The sequence below is a fragment of the Scardinius erythrophthalmus genome, assembly GCF_964197995.2.
Source record: "Scardinius erythrophthalmus genome assembly, chromosome: 17".
In the NCBI taxonomy this organism is placed as follows: domain Eukaryota; kingdom Metazoa; phylum Chordata; class Actinopteri; order Cypriniformes; family Leuciscidae; genus Scardinius; species Scardinius erythrophthalmus.
The window spans coordinates 9674814-9694668 of NC_138237.1; the positions used below are offsets into that span (position 1 = coordinate 9674814).

At 37.3% G+C, this 19855-nt stretch overlaps 1 protein-coding gene across 7 annotated transcripts; it reads right to left on the reverse strand.

The window, feature by feature from the left end:
• Positions 1–4604: 4604 nt before the first annotated feature.
• On the reverse strand, positions 4605–17376 carry aggf1 (angiogenic factor with G patch and FHA domains 1). 7 transcript variants are annotated; one of them, XM_081390291.1, is made up of 16 exons: positions 17271–17375; positions 17128–17184; positions 16350–16570; positions 16098–16197; positions 13584–13771; positions 11598–11735; positions 11293–11493; positions 8881–9385; positions 8595–8697; positions 8468–8519; positions 7104–7205; positions 6850–7015; positions 6647–6726; positions 5364–5491; positions 5119–5218; positions 4605–5022 (listed from the first exon to the last, which is right to left on the reverse strand). In XM_081390291.1, the coding sequence occupies exons 3-16, from the start codon at positions 16551–16553 to the stop codon at positions 4816–4818; spliced, it is 2274 nt and encodes a 757-aa protein (XP_081246417.1). In that variant the 5' UTR covers positions 16554–16570; positions 17128–17184; positions 17271–17375; the 3' UTR covers positions 4605–4815. The 7 variants fall into 7 exon arrangements, with proteins under 7 accessions (XP_081246417.1, XP_081246419.1, XP_081246418.1 ...); XM_081390293.1 differs by having other exon boundaries at positions 4612–5022; positions 17353–17375; XM_081390296.1 differs by lacking the exon at positions 8881–9385 and adding an exon at positions 10891–10957 and having other exon boundaries at positions 4643–5022; positions 17271–17376.
• Between the last annotated feature and the right edge of the window lie 2479 nt (positions 17377–19855).

Here is a 19855-nt window from a genome sequence, read left to right on the forward strand (position 1 = left end):
CACACACACACACACACACACACACACACACACACACACACACACACACACACACACACACACACACACACACACACACACACACACACACACACACACACACACACACACACACACACACACACACACACACACACACACACACACACACACACACACACACACACACACACACACACACACACACACACACACACAATTTATTCATTCTGGAATAATGCTGGATTCATCTTCTGCTGTTTGCAGAGTTTAAAGATGAACTTGAGCAGAGAGACACTGATATTCATGACTAATCCCATTTAATGCATAAACAAGACTAGTGATTGACTCAACAACCGCGATATCTGGACAGCAGGGTGGCCCATAAATGCAGATACAATTTAATGACAGCAATTGAAGTTTACAACTTATAAGTGTTGAAAATAAAGGGTCCAAAAATGGGTTTTCACAGCATTTTGTGCCATTGAAGAGTCTTTCAGTGAACAGACCTTAAAATATCATTTTTTTTTCTTGGTAAAGAATATTTTAAGAATCTAAAGAACCTTTTGTGCATTTGAAAGGTTCCATGGATGTTAAAGGTTCTTCATAGAATCATCAATGCCAATAAATAACCTTTATTTTTTAGAGTGTACTTCACACCATATTTATTTATAATTCCCTCAAAAAGAAAATATGTGTTATACATCCACACTGCTGGAGGACCTACAACTCGAGTGAGCACGCTTATCAGCCGATGATCTCAAAAAGGCCACATTTGAGGTCTATCACTAAACAAGGCCAAGCAATTGACCTTAGCCTTGATGCATCAAAAATGCTTTGAACATTTTGAATGTTCATAAACAATGACTTCAAAAGCTCTTCAAGCAATAGGCTGGTAGAGAATGGCCAAGGGTTCAAATTCAGTGCATGAACCGATAAAATATGAATGCATTAAGTCACTTAAAGCGACTGCTAAATGCATAAAATGTACAGTGCAAGACTGTAGGATCAGTGATAGCACATCTGGGTTTCCAAATGTTTGCATATTACAGGTCCAAGCTGTAAAATGTTCCAAACATCTGTAAATGACTGATAATCCCAGACATGACTACACTGACCTTTTATTATGCTGGAGTTTATTTAACAGATTCTTGCATGGGTGGGAAAAAATGTTTTTGGCCCAACTTTTGCAAGTCACTCTGCACAAGTGCCACGGGCTGCATGTGTATGCAAAATGTTCAATTTTGACATTGCATATTCTGGAAATGCCAAAAATGTCTCTCTATTCAGATGCTCTGTTCCGATAAACTAAATACACAACCTTCCACAGATAAAAATCTACCCACACTCATGTCTCTCGAAACTCATGTCACTTTTTCCCCATGAAACACAAAATGAGTTATTATAAAAATGTCTGTTCAAAGATGCCAATCAGTGTTGCTGTCTTTATTAAAACCACTATATTTGCATTCTAAAATTAAAATTGTTCCCATTGGTGCTAATTGATGCCATGTCTTCAAATAAATAAATAAATAATATTATTAACTATATATATATATATATAGATATAGATATAGTATGATTAAAAGTGTGACATTGCATTGCAAAAAAGTAGGCTATGTTATTATTATGTATGTTATTATGTGTTCTGGACAAAATACTGTTCAATACAGTAAAGCGGACACCATGTAAATGCCATGTTATATAAATATCATCCAGTACCACAGTACAATAAATCAAAAATACAAAGCCAGTAATAAAACATGCAGTTGTTAAACATTTATATAACCAGTGGGAAATCTTCAGGTTGTCAACTCAGGCTGTTAGGCTCACAGTCGACACCGGTTAGAGCAATTAAAAGAGTTTTTTTTTTTTTTTTTTTTTGCAATGCAACTTTTTTATTTTATTTTTTTACACCTCTCCAGTGTTAGAAATTTGCAGAAGCTCATAGCAGATTCATTATGCATGAACTGTCAATGTGATTAGTTAAGTATGCTTTAATCATCCATTCTTAATGGAATTGCACAGTACAATTACAAAATTAAAAATGTGGATTATATTAACTGTGAAAATTATCCTTCAGGATATCTTATAAGTGTTTAGGGTTGTAGCTGAGAACATTTAGGCACTCAGCTGGAAGCTTCGACTGAGGTATTTGTTGTAATCTTTGCTTTAAACAAAACACCTAATCTCTCCATCAGCCAGTGGAGTTCAACAGATTACAACATCTCATCTTCATCACAGAAATGAAACTTTCCACTGTCCCACAGCACGTTACATTGACTGTTCGCTTGACCTTCTGCTCTCTAATACACACACCACCCATGACCGCCCTCTGCTGGAGAACTTCAATACTGTCCAGGTGAAATTAAGTTATCTACCAACACTTAATGTACAATGTGACAGAAAGAACGGGAATGCGCAGTGTTACAGTGTAACATGCGCGTACACCAATAAAAGCTTAAATTACTAATAATGACAGCAATGACTCAAAGGAACCCATAAGTGAAAAAACAAAAACATCTACTTTAAAAAACAAATGGTGGGCAAAAAGATTAGTGCTCATCGTTAAGCCATTATTACTTTGCACGTATACACTTAAAGGGAGAGTGAATGTGATACCGCCTTAATCTAGGAAACTGCACAATGATATTTAGACAGAGCCAATCAAAGCAACCTGTGATTAAATAGGCTGGCATACACAATATTTTTTTCTATTTTTAATACATTAAATACATTTATTTATTTTATTTTAATTTACATTACATTAATCATGTCAAAACAAATGTAGGCTATTCGTCTATATATATTTATTTATGCTGGTTATTCACCACCGTATAACAGTTTTATTGTAATAACCAGAACCAGATATTCAGATGCACATTTCTCAAGTATTCCCCAATGACTCAACTTACCCCAAGTCAAGTTCACTTCACTCTTTTTTGTGGCAAAGTCATATTTTTAGGGCCCTATTTCTTCTCGTTTCAATTCAAGTCATATTTTATTGCCTTTATTTCAGTAGATAACAGCTATGCTCAAATACATCTGGGCATATTAGCGTTATTTCTTTGTCATTTCTTTTCGCCTAAAGGGCAACTTAAATAGTGCCACAACTTACCCCACTCTCCCATACTGTGAGAACTGAAAGCTGTCATGAAGAGCATTGACTAGCGGATTAAGCAGAACAGGTCAAGTCAACCAGCGTTATTCAGCCATTTAAACTTCTTATTAACTGATTCATTTCACTTACAGTATAGAAAGAACAGAACACCAGGGTAACTTAGTGTTATTCTTTCAAAACTGTCACATTGGTTAAACTTAATCTAGTTTAACTCCTCTTTAAAGCCAAACACCTAGTTATGAAACGACCTTCGACGGCCAGAAAAAAAGCCACGCCGTGTTTTGTAAGAACCCTTTAAAAGTGGGATCCTCCGGTTGTGAAGCGATCAAAGTGAATCTCACCTCTCTCCGTGGTCCGTTGGACAGCAGCTGTGTGCTCGCGCTCATCTCTGTCCGTCCCCGGTCCCAACTGCCCTCAGCGGCTCGCTTACATGAAATCCCGCCTATTTAAAAGTAAAACCTCGCGGAAAGCACATTTTGACAGTATTCTCTCCACCACATCGCATCTATAGACATGGCTGTCTGGGAACTTTTTGAGGTTTTAGGTAGGCGACGTTTCTCTGAACTTATTCACCCACACGAACAAATCGGACAACTGAGCGCGCGGTCCTAGCGCCGCCGGCTCAGCGCGCGCGCACTACTTCGAAACAAGGGGAATCTCGCGCTCACATTTCTCCTCAAATTAATAATAATAATTTGATTAATAATTATTTTTTAAATTAAACTAAAACATAAAAACTATATAGACATATTTAATCATAAAAAAGTCAAATAACAAAAATACTAAAACTTTAAAAAAGAAAATATAAAAATACAATTAACACTAATACTAAAATAACATTGTTCCAGACATTTTGCTTGTTTTAATTAAGTATAAGGGCAATGAGTATTATCATATTATATAAATGCATATTCATAATTATTTAATTCTAACGCTAATTAATATTATAAACAGTGTCAGGTGATCTGATGAGATTCACCACTGAGGAGAATTACAAACAATACCAACAGTAAAACATTAAGGAACTTTGTTATTGAGAATTTGGGAAAATAGTATCCTAATGCAGCAAACTTAAAGGTCCTAAAACTAAAAAGATATATATAAAAAAATATTTTTTCTTTCGATTTTAAGCAGAGATCTGACCCAGACATGAGGTTGATACAATAAAGAACCCCACAACAGCTTATGTGTAGTCAGTGTTACCAAGGTAACACTGCTTCACAATCACAACACATGGGTTTTTGTTTCCTATAACATAATTATTTGTTGTCCATAGACAAGCAGCAGTAAGAAAACTAAAAGACTATAATGGAGTTGCACAACTACAGTAGTTCCTTTCTGATCGGACAGGTTTAACTGCAGCTGAAATGCTGCAACATGATCCACAAAACATGTGCCTTTGCAGATATTGTATGGCTACAAGTGTGGAACCTTTTGCACACATGCAACCTTTAGCAAGCATCTTACACAGTATAATGCAACACCTAATATAAATGTGTATATAAACAACTGGAAAGCATGATTGTTTATTATTGTTTATTTGTCCAAGATATTCTTTGTTATTGAATTTCACCGTAAACAACAAACAAAGACTTTCTCAGACCATCAATCTTTAAAATGAACTGACATCTATTTACAAAAGGCCTTCCACTGAAATGATGAAAAAAAGTTAACCTAAATAATGCCCGGCATCAGACCAAATTATCACTAAAAAGTCACTCTGTATCCTGACTTTTGACCCAGGCTTGAGGTGATTGGCTCGTTTCAGGATGGGCGGAGTCAGCCTGGCAGGCGTCAGAGAACCGTTCCCGTGCACGTTCCCAGTTCCTCTGGGTTTTGTTTCTGGCAAGTGTGGCGTCTTCTACCGACACGACAGCTCCAGAACCAAGACCAGACTGAGCCTTGCGCATATGCAGCTGAATCTACGACACACACACACACACAAAGGGAAGTGAGTGTAAATCTCATGCACTTATGTACATGACACTGCGTAAACAAATGAGGAGAAACTATATTACCGGATCCTTCATTCCAGCTCCGTCCTTGCCGAGGCCTTCTCCTCGTTTCCAGCCCATCTTCTCCAGCATCCGTCTACCCTTATTCTCATCCCCGATTTCACTATATACACACACACACACACACACAGTGAGAAAAGGCACAAGTCTGCGAAAACATCTTTAACCTTGATACAGTTACGCAAGAAATCTACTGTAGTGCAGATTGGTTTTACAGGGGTAAATGTTTGACTGAATAGGTTACGTACACATGAACAGAAGCAGGAGCATCGTCTCTCTGGAACGTTCCCTCGCTTCCGACTGTCTGCCGGCGGTTTTCTGCTCTATCTTTATACCTGCTGTTCTTCAGGGCCTTCTGCTCTTCATAATCACTGCTCTGAAACACACACACACACACACATATATAAGTCTTTAAGTAAAACAAGCATAGTAAATTGATAGAAGGCACAACCAGCAGACCAATAGCAGTGCTTTAACATTATGAACATATTATGAATATGAGAGGGGCCTTTCATATAGTCGGATTTTTCATATTGTGTTGGACACAGGGTTATTATCGTTAACTAAAACTAAAACACATTTTCATTACTTTAAATAAAATAAACATTAACTGAAAAAAAAATGTATACATAAAACTAGTGCTGTCAATTAACTAATTAATTATACATTTTTCTTTAGTCACAATTATGTGAGATTCACAGATTGAGCGCCAATACAGATTTAAGTTCATTTTTTGCATCTTATCATGCTTAAATGGTTTAATAGCACTTGAATGAATGATAGCGTGATCCTATACAGTAGCGCCGTCAAGATGATGGGAAAAAATGGATGCTGCGTTAAATATTTTTTAACGCATTAAACTAAAATAAAAAAGAATCGCATGCATTAACGCGTTCATTTTGACAGCCCCCCAAAAAATTCAACTAGATGCCAAAGCAACATTTCTCATTTTTGTTTAGTTTAAGTTAGATTACTAAAATAACTTAACGAAATAAACGAATACATAAAAATTATACAGAAAAACTAACAAAACTAATTAAAATGACAAAAACACTAAAACTTTCAAATTAAACAGAAAATATATTAATAAAATCGAATTCAAAATATTAACAATAACTACAATAGCGAGCCAGTGATACAAAAAAACAAACACTGGTTGGACAACTTCAAGTTAAAAAGGCTGAGAAGCACTGGGTAGCACACATTGCGCAATCACAGTTATGCGGCAAAAGTTTAATAACTGGCGTTAATGATTTACAACAAACCCTCAGACAAAGTATGGACAATATTAATAGTGATGCTTACCATAGCATGATATCTTGGATGACAGAACCATTGTTTTAGTGGTTTAATATTTGACCTGTTGTAGCTTTCAAGTTGTAACACCCAGGAATAGTGTGATTGTCTACTTGCTGACCAAAAGAGGGCAGCACTGACCGCACACAGTTAACAAGCCAATTTAACACACCTGACTTGTGCTCTAAAACACATTTCACAACCGAAAGAGCTTGTACAGGACATAAAAACTTACTTTAAGACCATATTTAACCTTCATCATCTTCAGTTCCTTCTGTCTTTGAACCTCCTTGTCTTCTTTACTGAGAACAGTTCCTGAAACATACCATGTATTGCAAAAGAACATAAGCTGCAATTGATTCATAGTAAAGCAGTTTAGAGATGTGTATAAGATAGCAGAAGTAATGACAAATTTTTTGGCAATGTGTGCATGCATACCAGAGGTCTCATCTCTCTTATGGCGGCTCAGGTGTGCTATGATCTGTCCTGGTTCACAGCCGTCACATGTGTCTGTTCCTGTGTGGATGTGGAAGGACAACACCGTATCTCCCATCTTCACTTCATCCCCGTGGGTCAGAGGGCAAGGGTCACAGCAAACTTTAGGCTGTAGGGACACAGACATTTACAATTCTGATAAACATCCTCATATTGAGATCAAAAGGATTCTGGGATACAACAGCTGTTTGTGTTACCTGTAGTATTCTGTTCCCATTGAGGACAGTGCCATTCTGACTGCCCTGATCTATCAGCATATAACACTGCTGCTCCTGGTCAAAATACACTTCTGCATGGGACTACACACACAAAAAGAGAAAAAAAGAAAGAGAGAGAGAGAGAGAGATAGAGTGTAAATATGCTGTTAAAATGAATTCAAAATTGACCCCATTTACTTTTTAAAACACATTATCCTATTTCACTCAGAAATACACTACTGTTCAAAAGTTTGGGGTCAGTAAGATTTTTTTTCAATAAATCATTACTTTTATTCAGCAAGGATGCATTAAATTTATCAAAAATTACAGTAAAGACAAAAAAATCAGTTTTCATCATGATAAATATAAGAAATATTTATTGAACAGCAAATCATCATATTAGAATGATTTCTGAAGGATCATGTGACACTGAAGACTGGAGTAATGATGCTGAAAACTCAGCTTTGCATCACAGGAATAAATTACATTTGAAGATATTAAAATAATATGTATACATATTTTATGTAATATGTATGCATATTACACAAGTAAAATGGGCTGCAACTGAAGGTTTAAAATACTTAGATGAATTTTTTTTAAAATATATAAAAATAATGTATAATTGATTTATAAAAAAAATATATAACTGAAACTAAAACAATAAAAAAAATGTTAATTGAAATAAAATAAACGTTAACTGAAATAAATTAAATATATAAAAAAATTATTTTATATTTCAGGTAGTATTAAAGTCCACCTGTGGTGAGTGAGTGGAGACGGGGCTAATTTGCATATTCATATAACCGCACATTCATATAACCGCGTATACTAAATGATGCAAAGGTGTAGACTAGAGTTACATTCAAGCTATTTTAAGCCTTTTTTTACATTCAGCAGGGACTTTTTGGCAACATTTCTCATTTCCATTTAGTTTAACTAGATATACAAAAAAAAAACTAAAACTGAAATAAATGAATAAAAACTATACATATTTTATCAAACCAAACCCTAAGAAAAATTACAAACGCACAACAAAATGACTGAAACTGAAAAAAACATAACACAAACATGAAATCTAATTCAAAATATTAATAAAAACTATAATAGTATCTCAAAGATACTAAAATAACACTGCCCTCATCTTGAGCACCAGGTGCAATTACTCATGGGATTTAGAGAATATGTTTCAGTGTACTGAACAGACCTTCTATTAATGCATGACTATTAACTGAAGCCCGTCACCAATAAGACATTAGGCCACAAAAACGCATTAATTTAGATTGTTTAATGTCATAGTAAAAGTGCTTTTGGTCAAGAATGTTTTGTCTGTAGTTTGATTTGAGTGTTTTCGTATAGTGTCTTACCTTACTGACTCCCATCTCAGGGATTCTGATGGCATGATTCATGTCCTTCTCTCTGCAAACAGATACACAAAAACATGTTAAAGAACATAATGGATGAACAGAACCACACACACAGAACTATACCGACCGGCCGATAGTGGCGACTGTGTCAGCCGTGAGGATGAAGAGCGTTCCGGTCTGCAGAACAGGAGAGCGAACCACAGTTACCCGAACACATGGCGGCCAGGCTTCTGAAATATAAAAATCACAAACATTACGGTTACAAAACAGATAGACAAAAATAAAATCCTACTGTAGTGCGCGCATTCACCTGATGCACATTCAATTTTACACGGCATCTACAAACGGCCAATACCAAACAAACAGCCACCAGGGGGCGCAGTGTTCAATTCCCTCTGAATGTGCCTCCTCACCTTCCTCCTGTATCTGCATTTCCAGTTCTCTTTCAGGACTGTCATGTGCTGGCTGGACGGGAGATGCAGCCGAGGATGATGAAGAAGGTTCGTTCCCTCCATCTGACTCTGTGATCTCACCTTCCTCCGGCTCGCTCTCACCGCTCATGTTATCAGAGCGTGACTTCCGCTCTCTGCGAGTCTCAGAACGTGACCTCTTCTTCTCTTTCCTCTTCTTCCTCTTCCTGCTGTGCGTGTCATCTGAATTGGACCCGTTCTCTCTCCGCCTCCTGCTGTGCGAGTCATCAGACGGCGACTCGCTCCGCCTCCGGGTTTTCTTTCTGTTCGTAGAGCGCTCTTTGCTTCTGTCACGGCTCTTGGTCCGCCTGGATCGTTCTGTACTGGGTCGCTGGGGGCTTCGGGACCGAGACTTTCGTCCTTTTTTAAATGACGACGCATCATCCTTCTTACTTCTGTGGTGGTTTTCAGACTGTCTGTCAATCTCAGACCCCGCCTCTTTATGGTCCTGTCAGTGAGCAAACACTTAGCCAATCAGGACGTCACAAATAGTGACGTCACATTGGTTTGATGTGACAATATAAGATTTGTTTTGGCTTTCAAGTTTCATTTGAGTCTCAGTTTTGAGTCAGTTCAGGAAAATGTAATATATGATGCAAAACCACCATCTAAATCATCAACATCCAAACAGTGCTTTCCAATCTGGCTCAAGCCTCACATCATAGTTTGATGTCGTTTTCACCACTTTATTGTTTAAAAAAAAAAAAAAAAAAAAAAAAAAAAAAAAAATCAGGCAGAGAAGAGTTCGGCATGGGATAAAGAAATCCAGATTTGAAGAAACAAGCATGTGTGCAAACTGCTTGGCCACAGCTCTGACGCCACATGATGTCTTGGCCCAGTCAAAACACAACCAGAAATGTTAAATGAAAAAAAAAAAAAAAAAACACGAAGACTTGAGCAGTTTCTTTGCTGCTCAAGAAACCTTTCTTATTATACTTATGTTTTCCGTCATACATTTTTTCAGGACTCTTTGATGAATAGAAAGTTCAAAGGAAGAGCATTCATTTTAAAGGTCCCGTATTATGCCCCTTTTCACAAGATGTAAAATAAGTCTCTGATGTCCCCAGAGTGTGTATGTGAAGTTTGAGCTCAAAATACCCAACAGATCATTTTTTACAGCATGTTTAAATTGTCATTTTTTGGGGCTCAGAAAAACGCGCTGTTTTAGTGTGTGCCCTTTAAATGCAAATAAGCTGCTGCTGGACGACCCAGGGGGCGGAGCTTCATGAGCTCGCGCTCAGTCTCTCAGGACAATTTCATCTCACGGAATGATGATAATATCAGAAACTCTCAGTAACGGTGTTCATTTCGAGTCGGACAATAATGCCTACAGAGTCAGAGTGCTGTATAGAGATGGAACAGGTATAGTTTAGTAGTTTAATTACGGTTATTATAACGTATTTGTCATCTGCTTGTATGTATCCATTATTTATTAATAGCCTACAAGTCTGCTGTCTGAATGATGATCAAACATACTGATGAGTTTAATAAAGTTTATTGTACATCACACAAAAGATGAAGCGTCAGTTTTACTTCAGAAAATCACCGTAAGAGCTGAGTAAACACAGTAAGTTATTAGAAGTGCGCAAGTACATAAACGAATTTCGGTAGAGTTGAGGGAGCATTCCTGTGGGCGGAGGTTAGTCAAAAAACTGTTCTAGTGACGTCATTAAAGAAGGAAGTAGAGGGATGTAGTCCAAACGGGCCGTTCGATGTAGGCGACTTCTGTTAAATAAAATATCTCGCTTGGCATTGAACTTTGAGCTTTATAATTTTACAGATATTATTTATACTCTAACAACAACATTACACACTAACTAAAGTTTGAAACATGGGATCACGAAGAACGGGACCTTTAAATAGATGTTTTCTGTAACAATATAAATCTCTTTACCATTTAGGGGAAAAATACTAAAACTCTATATAAGTTTAAAGCTATAAACAAGTGCGTACCTCTCACTCCAACCAGTCTCAAACGTTCTATCTTCAACTGAGCCATTGAGCAAGTCAAATCCTGAACCTACAGCGAAAGAAGAGCACACGGTCAGCTCCATCAGGCATTACATTTTCAGAATTGCTCGACGGACCCTCTTCTGAGACCAGACTGTTCTACGGACCCTCACAATCATCAACCGCTATTCGATGAGAACAAGAACCAGAAGCCAAAAAGCTGTCTGTGATTGAAACAATACTGAAAACTGAGACTCAAAATGGTGGGAAACTTGATTCAGAAACTCAACTTGAACTTGAAATGGGAAATCAAGTTGAGGAAGGTAAGGGGGATTGAGAGTCAACCACTAAATCTCTGTGATTACAGAACTATGTAGAGACAATGTGTGTCTGTGTGCATCTCACCCCTCCATCAGGACAGGAAGCTCTATCTGTGTTCTTCACCGACTTCCTGTTTTTCCAATCTTTGGTCTTCCTCTGTGGCGTCTGCTCCACTTCGGGCTGTGCTGTAGGCACCTCTATCCTAGAGTGGAATTGGTATTTCCCGCTTTCTGGGTCGTAGTAATAGTACATTCCAGTGTTAGCATCATAGTACAGCTGACTGGACTGGTGGAAAAGAGGAAAAAACACATTAACACAGGCGATTATGATTACACATGTTGATTACACAAATAACAGCAGTCAAACGCCCCCAGAGAAGAACAACTTACAGAGTCGTAGTAAAATCCAGTGCTGTGGTCGTAATACATGCCAGAACTTTCATCAAACACAAAGTTGGTCTGGTTCAACGCCTCCTCTGCTGTTGCTCTCAGCATGTCTGCTATAGAGCCGCCTTCACCAGAGGCCTCCTGAGAACAAATACAGGGTTTACACAGTAAAGAAACTGGCTAATAATTATTTACATATGTTTGTTTGTGCACGTATGTTTAAACATTTTGGTCATAATTTTATACCTTTTTTGCCTTTATGTTTGATTGCTTTGATCATACTTTTAGACTGTTTTGCCTGTATGTTGTGGTATTGTGGCTATGTTTTAAACTTCTGGAAATTTGTTAGTATAACTTAACTACAATGTAGATTATTTTGGCCTTATTTAAATTTATGACAAGTTGTATAATTTTATATAATACAACTTAATTATTTTATATAATTTTTAGTTTTATAATTTGCCATAAAAATGCCATATTCGGCCATATTTCACACTTTTTGTGATGCTACATTATTTTAGCCATAATATAGATTGTTTCATTTTTACTATATTTCAGATTATATTGGCTATGTTTTAGACATTCTGCATTATGTTGGATTAATTTGGCCTTAAGGCCCGTTCACACCAAGGATGATAACTAAAAAGATAACGATAAAGATACAGTTCTAAAAAATCGTTCTCAATATTAAAAAATAGCAGAGTTCACATCACAGCTATAACAATAACGGCACAGAGAAATGATTTGGTTAGAATCACTGATCTATATAGAATCTCTTTCAGAACGATTTTTTCCAGCTGATGAACGATAAAAACATTGACAGCCAATCAGAATCCATCCTGCAGTAATGAGCTCGAGCATTTAAAGTGGCAGACAGCACGCGCTTAGAATACACAGAACGATATTGTCCGCTGGTGTGGACGCTAATATAGTTATCTTTATAATTATCGTTCTAAGTGTAAACGGGCCTATTAGAGTTACATTTTGCAAAGGGCTGAATTATTTTGGCCATATTTTAGGCTGATTTGGATATACGTTGGATTGTTTTGTAAAATTCAATTGTTTTGGCTATATTTTAGCCATATTTTGATGCTTTGTGAAATGTTATAATGATCTTACCAATGATATAAATAGCTTTGGTAATATTTCAGATTATATAGGCCATATTTTAGACATTTGTTGATATGTTGGATTAATCTGGCTTTGATTTAGACTGCCAAGTTATATTTTACACTGTGCTGGATTATTTTAGGCATATGTTTTGGCTAGATGTTGGAGTTTGACTGACTGTAATAAACAACATAAGCCACGCGTTCCTTCCACCGCAGGAACGTTTTCCAGGAACTAGGGACTTTGGGGTGATACTCTATGTTTCCACTGCAGGAACCAGGGTCTAAATGAAGTTCCAGGTAAAAATCTCCCCCTCAGAAAGTCCCTGCTTGCAAGGAGGTAGTACTTTTTCAAAGTTCAGGAACTTGTGGGGGTGGGACTTGGGCGCTGAACATGCTGATTGGTTTATGCCGCATTTTGATTGGTTGATTCCAAGCATTTTATTTCAACCATTTTTATTTCGCCATTTTCTAAAAATCTGTTGCGTGCAGTAAGAGTTTGCTATTCAAATCAACAATGGAGTTGGAAAAATACGACAGATGGACCGACGACAAGGTTCAGGCCTAATTTGCCTAATCTTCACGTTACTTTAGACCACGATGGAAACACAGACGGCAACAGGTCTGGGGGGAAAAGTTCCTGTAATTTCGGTGGAAATGTGGCTATAGAGAAGACATCATTCACATTTTATTTTACCACAATATTAACTTAAAACACTCTTTTTAGAAACTTTCTGAATGACGTACAACAGTAGATTTTGTAGAATTCATGCAACACGCAAATTATGTCAATACCAACATTAATAAATGCCTAGATCTGTTATCAGAATTAAATAACACTTAAATAAGTAGTAGTCTAAATAAGTAAGACTTCTCATACCTCTGTTTGTGGAAAGTCACTTGATTCATTTGGTTGCTCAGGATTGGCTGGTGCCGTCTCAGCTGTTATGGGATGGTCCTCAGTGTGTTCATAACACTCTTGTGTTTCCATGACAACATTCTCCTGTGTTTCTGCTGTTGTCTCCGTTCCTGGCTGGTAGTATCCACCATAGTAATAATTATAATAATCTGTTTCAGGAAGAAAATAACATTTAAACCTCACATATACGGTGTAGATGAATATTCCAGGCATAGTCCACCCAAAAATGAAAATTCTGTCATCATTTACTCACTCATGTCGTTCCAAATCCATAATACTTTAGTTCATCTTCAGAACACAAATTTAAAAAAAATGTTATGAAATCTGTGAGATTTCTGTCCCTCTATTGACCCAAAACCCTGACGCTTCAAAACGTTCATTAACAGATGGTAAAATAAATCCTTGTGAAATGAGCAGTTTAGTCCAAGTCTTCTGAAGAGAAACGATCGCTTTATATGATGAACAGACTGAATTTAGTCTTTTATTCACATATAAACATTGATCAGTGAACAATGTTGACAGCATTCAGGTTTGGTAAACAGAAGCGAAAGTATGCTCGCTTGACATATGAGAACCAGCGAAGGTCATTCTCATGAGTTACGAACTTCTGCAAGAACTAATGAGGTTTGCTCTCACGCGTCAAGCAAGTGCAGTTGAGCTCCTGTTTATGTTCACCGATCAATGTTTATATGTGACCCTGGACCACAAAACCAGTCAATCAATTTTCAAATTGGTCAATTTTTTGAAATTGAGATTTATACATAACCTGAAAGCTGAATAAATAAGCTTTCCATTGATGTATGGTTTGTTAGGATAGGACAATATTTGGCAGATATACAACTATTTGGAGATCTGGAATCTGATGGTGCAAAAAAAAAAAACGAAACATTGAGAAAATCGCCTTTAAAGTTGTCCATTTAAGTTGGCATAAAAGAAAAATCTATAATTTTGACCCATACAATCTATTGTTGGCTATTGCCACAAATACACCTGTGCTACTTGTGACTGGTTTTGTGATCCAGGGTCATATATGTGAATAAAAGCCTAAATTCAATCTGTTCATCATATAAAATGATCGTGTCTCCTCAGAAGACTTGGACTAAACTGCTCGATTCATAAGAATTTTTTTTACGATCACTTTATGAACGTTTTGAAGTGTCACATCATGCTTCTACGTGGGATCATTTTTGTCTTTTAGAATGCAGTGGGATTATATGATAAAAATATGAAACTCACTGACAGAAGGCTGCTTTCAATTTCAAATACTCGTGCGCACTTTATGAAGAGTGCTTGTGCATGCGGCTGTGTGCAACTCTGTGAAAGTGGTTAAATGTATTTGCATCTCATGCTTGTATGATGCTAAATTAATGTAAACAGTCAGTTATGACTTAAGGGTTTAAGGCCCATTCACACCAAGGACGATAACTATAAAGATAACGATAAAGATATAATTCTAAAAATCATTCTCCATATTAAAGAATAACAGAGTTCACACCACAACTATAACGATAAAGATATGAGGAACGATATCGTTGGGATCACTTTCAGAACGATTTTTTTCCAGCTGTCGAACGATAAAACACTGACAGCCAATCAGAATCCATTCTAATTTAAAGGTCTCGCGCATTTAAAATGGATCTGGATCATCCGGGCGCGCGCGTGCTTAAAATAAAAAGACCGTTATCGGTCGTTGGTGTGGACGCATATATAGTTATCTTTATCGTTATCTTTATAGTTATCGTGCTTGGTGTGAACGGGCCTTTAGACTAGACAAAAATGTATATATTTAAAAAGAGATCTGTGCATTAGTGTGAATGCAGCTTATTAGATCTCTCGCTGTCTATGTCGTCATCATTAATAATCAAGCAACTGTAAAGCTGAGAAAGAGAAAAATCACTCGCAGCTCTTGAACGGAAAATGTTAAGATACTCTTAAAAACTGAAAGCATTCTTTGTTTATTGACTGTAACATGTTTCTTTGTTCTTCTTTATTGTTTAGGCTACAACTTGCTTTTATGTTTTGAAGCGATATTAGTTTATATATTTAAAACTCTTAAGATACAATTGTTTTAAATCAATTTTTAATTACTTTAAAAATTATATAAAAAAAGACTTTGATTTTCAAGACGGTAGAATTAATTAATAAGAAAAAAAAGTAGATCAAGAAACGTTTTGGAATCGGATCGTGACTCCCTGGATTGGATCGGATCGTGAGGTGCCTAAAGACTCCCATTCCTAGTGTGGACTGGTTCTAGCTGTTGTGGTGTGACGCGATAACAGTTGCGTCCGGTGTAGACGTGTGAAGAGACTTTCAATGGAGGGACAGAAATGTTTAAGATTTCATTAAAAATCTTAATTTGTGCTCTGAAAATTAACTAAAGTCTTATGAGTTTGGAATGACATGAGGGTGGGTAAATGATGACAGTCCTCATTTTTGCATAACCATCCTTTGTACAATGAAATAAAAGAGACTCACCTGTCTCTGTCCAGGTATACTCCTCTGTCTGAGTCTCAGAATCAACTTTCTCCCTCTCTCTTTTCTTTCGCTCATGGATTTCTTCACTCAGTTTATCAACCTAAATCACATAGATCAAAAGCAACATATGTTATCAACAATGTTCTTGTGTTAGCATGTTTTTGGGAGTACACTAATCATAAAAATGGCCTGTAACAGTCTTGTTTCCACAAAAAAACAACTGCCCCTGTTCTCCATGAGCACCTGGCTCACCTGCTGTCTGAGATCTTCATTGTAGCTTTCTGTGGTCTTCTGAAGTCGTTCGCTTTGGCTGAGCTGTTTCTGTAACTTCTGAAGTTCATCCTTACATGCCTTCAGATCCTGTCGCAACGCCTCCGCTTGTGATCTCAAAGAAACGAGCTCTGCTTGCAAACCCTGATCATTAGGTTCAGGGTCTGGTTGTCCTTCTGCAGCCATTGCGGAGGATGTTCTACCTAAAATGTAGATTAGAATAAGAAAGTATAGTAGACTAAAATTATTATTCTTTAGATTCAAGTCACCATGTAACACATTAAATAAGAGTCATTATAAAATGATACACTGCAAGTTATTATTAATTTACTTTAGTATTTTTTATCTTAATACACGTCATCTCGTTTGTGTCAATTTATATCCAGTCTCAATCTAAGACAAAAATCTATTTACCCTCACATAACAATCAATTCTTAAAAAATAAGTCTTTAAAAGTACAATTATAGAGCTGCATTTATATTTTTTATTAAGTGAGTTCCTAGCAAACATCATATTTGGGGGTTCCTTGCATCAAAAAGTTTGAAAACTACTGTAACTAGTTAAGTTTAGGATGCCGTAAGTATGCATAAATTGAAAAACGACAATAATCTGAGCAAAAATTCACAACAACCAACCAAACGACTCCTCTAATTGTATATACAGTTTAAAAACATATAATAAGAGTATGTTAATAAATAGAAAAGTTGTGTTTTGAATTTGAATTAGGGCACATTTGATTTTTAGTGCACATGATCCTCACCGACTTAAACCACCCGTTTTCTCTGCGCGTTCCCAGATTTCCTGCGCGCGCGTCAATCTGCAAATCAAAGATAAACATCATATGACCAGCGTGCATTGGACACATATTCGTGTAGAAGTTTGTGTTATCGTAAAGTGCGTTACAGGGAACAAACGCGATGAACTTTAGTCCCACTTCAACGGACGCTGCCATACTTTTTACTTTGTGATGTCATGGCTTACTTACACCAGCATCACTTCCGTTTTGTCCATAACGCCACAGCGCCCCTAGTATAAAACTCTGCCAACTGCACTGTCACTGACAAGAAAAGTGACAGTGAAATTTGAAATTTGAAATGTTCATTTTTTTTTTCAAGATATCCTGGGATTTTTCAGGTAGCCTAATACCAAAATGTTTGGACGTTTGGCTAAAACACTCTTTCCCGCTTTCAATATGCAACCAGACTGGGGATACTTACAGTAGCCCATGATTTACAAACAAAATGTATAATAAATCAGAAAGTAGGCCTATGTATAATATAAACAAAACCATCCTGTGATATAACATGGTTGAGAAACGAATGTGCAAAGTTTGGTTCATGTATGCTTAGTTGCAGGCACTGCAAGTACAAATACAACAGATTAAAATATTAGGAAAATATAAATAAATTCGCTTTTTTTCCCCTCATGTGACCCCTATAAATTAGCCCCGTGTTGTTTTTAATAAAGTATCTAGTTTATACCAAGCGGCAACCTCCCCGTCTCTCTCTTGAAACCAACACGGAAGTGAGTTAAACTGCAATTCATTGACTGGCCGCTTGGCCTGGCTGCAGAAGTGAGTCAAATCTGTATCTCCCTCATGTTAAAATTACCAACTTTACAGCAGAAAAAAATATGTTTACAGCCTGGATCTCTATGTGGCTTTGGTCTATACAGCTAATTGTGTCCTTCATAACAACTGTGAGGGGGGTGAATTATTTTATAACTCGTCCGTTTAGTTGATTAATATTTAAATTTAAGGGTGTGGCCAGTGGCCACTTGAGTGACAGATGGATTGCCGCTGTCAGTGCTAGCCGTTTGTCTGCTGTTACTAGCCGTCACTTCACCTCAGCAATGTTAGCTGCTGAACTTGCCATCTCTGCTGTGTTTGTGCTTTTTTTCGGGATTATTTCATACAATTTAATACTTGGGTACAAAGCCCACGTCTTTGGATTTCGTCGTTATCGTTCGAGACAACAACCAGCGCTGTATTTCAGTTGTTTTCCTCCGTGAACCTGTACTAATGGATGTCTGACAATTTCGTTGCTTTTGGGGGTTTTCAAATTTAAAACGTCAATACATGCTCGTTCGTTCTGCTCTCACGGAACAGATGGATTATAACGTTAATATGCTTATGTACCGTCAGGTGAAATCCTGCAGGCGTCGGCGCTTTCTCCGTCCATGCAATAAATGCACATGAATGAGCGCGGATTTTCTAGCGCATTTACTTGCTCTTCAAAGGCAATATATCTATGGTTTAACCCATTTGAGAGACGGCCAAAATCAGAATCTAAAATGGACTGAATAAGCTCTCTACGAACTTGAGTGATGCCGCGCTGACGGACCATGAAAGAGTGACGGACATGTATGCACATAAATCACTGTCACACACAAACACTCTCGAAGTAATACACAGTCTCACTTGTAGCCATGTCTTTTAACTATTATAATATTTCGAAGGGCAAAAATAGGAACGTTTAATTGGCTTTACATCATCAGCTAACTCGATCACGTCGAGCTAGGTGATTTCAGATAGCCAGGCTCCTCAGCTCCACTCACGAGTCACGCCCCGCCTGTTTGTCTATTTTCTGTTATCCGGGAGTGACGCAAGGCCAAGATGGCGACGGCCGGCTCCGCCCACTTTAGGCTTCAAAAATGCTCTTCAGAAACCTACGGGTGACGTCACGGACACTACGTCCATATTTTTTTACAGTCTATGGTTTATACCGAAGAAGCTCATGAGTGACATTTTGATTTTGGGCTGCAGAGGGCAGTACAGGCCCTTATTTTCAAAGAGATGTTTAAAAATCTTTTGAACAAACTGATTTCTCTGTGTTGAATGTCACCACCACCTTCCTGTCTAAAACGTTCTGAGTTTGGAAGCCAAACTGTCTGTGACGTCCCTCATGAAGCAATTTTATTCAGGATATAAGACTAAATCAAATTAAAACTGTGTTCATTCTAACACCTGTGTCAGGCAGCATGGTAAAGAAGATGAGACCACAGGTGCATTTATTATGAGAGAAGCTTAGAGTGCTGTAATAGACAGGAAACAACAGACTAACAGCCTGAGGAAATCAAGGGCGAGAGATTTGCTTTTCTTTCCCACCGCTTATGTCGCCTCGAGCGTTAGATAATTGACATTTGCATCAAGAGCATAAGAAGGCCCAACGGAAGTACATCCCTTATTAAAACCAAACCTCAAACAAGATATCTGTGAGGCAGAAACTTAACAATTTACAAAAGCAGGATGTTCATCACATGAAGGAAGGGTTTATTTAATTAGCCTACTCCACTACAGTCAGAGTTGAAACTTCATTAAACTGACAGGTTGAGAACTTGTCATAAGTGACACACTGATAAGCACATACACACTCGTTCACACTAACAGCTTACACTAATGAGAGAATGTATGAGTGTCATGACCCACAAGTAAACCCTTCCCGTGAACAGTACATTGCAGTAAACGTTCCATATCCATCGATTTATGC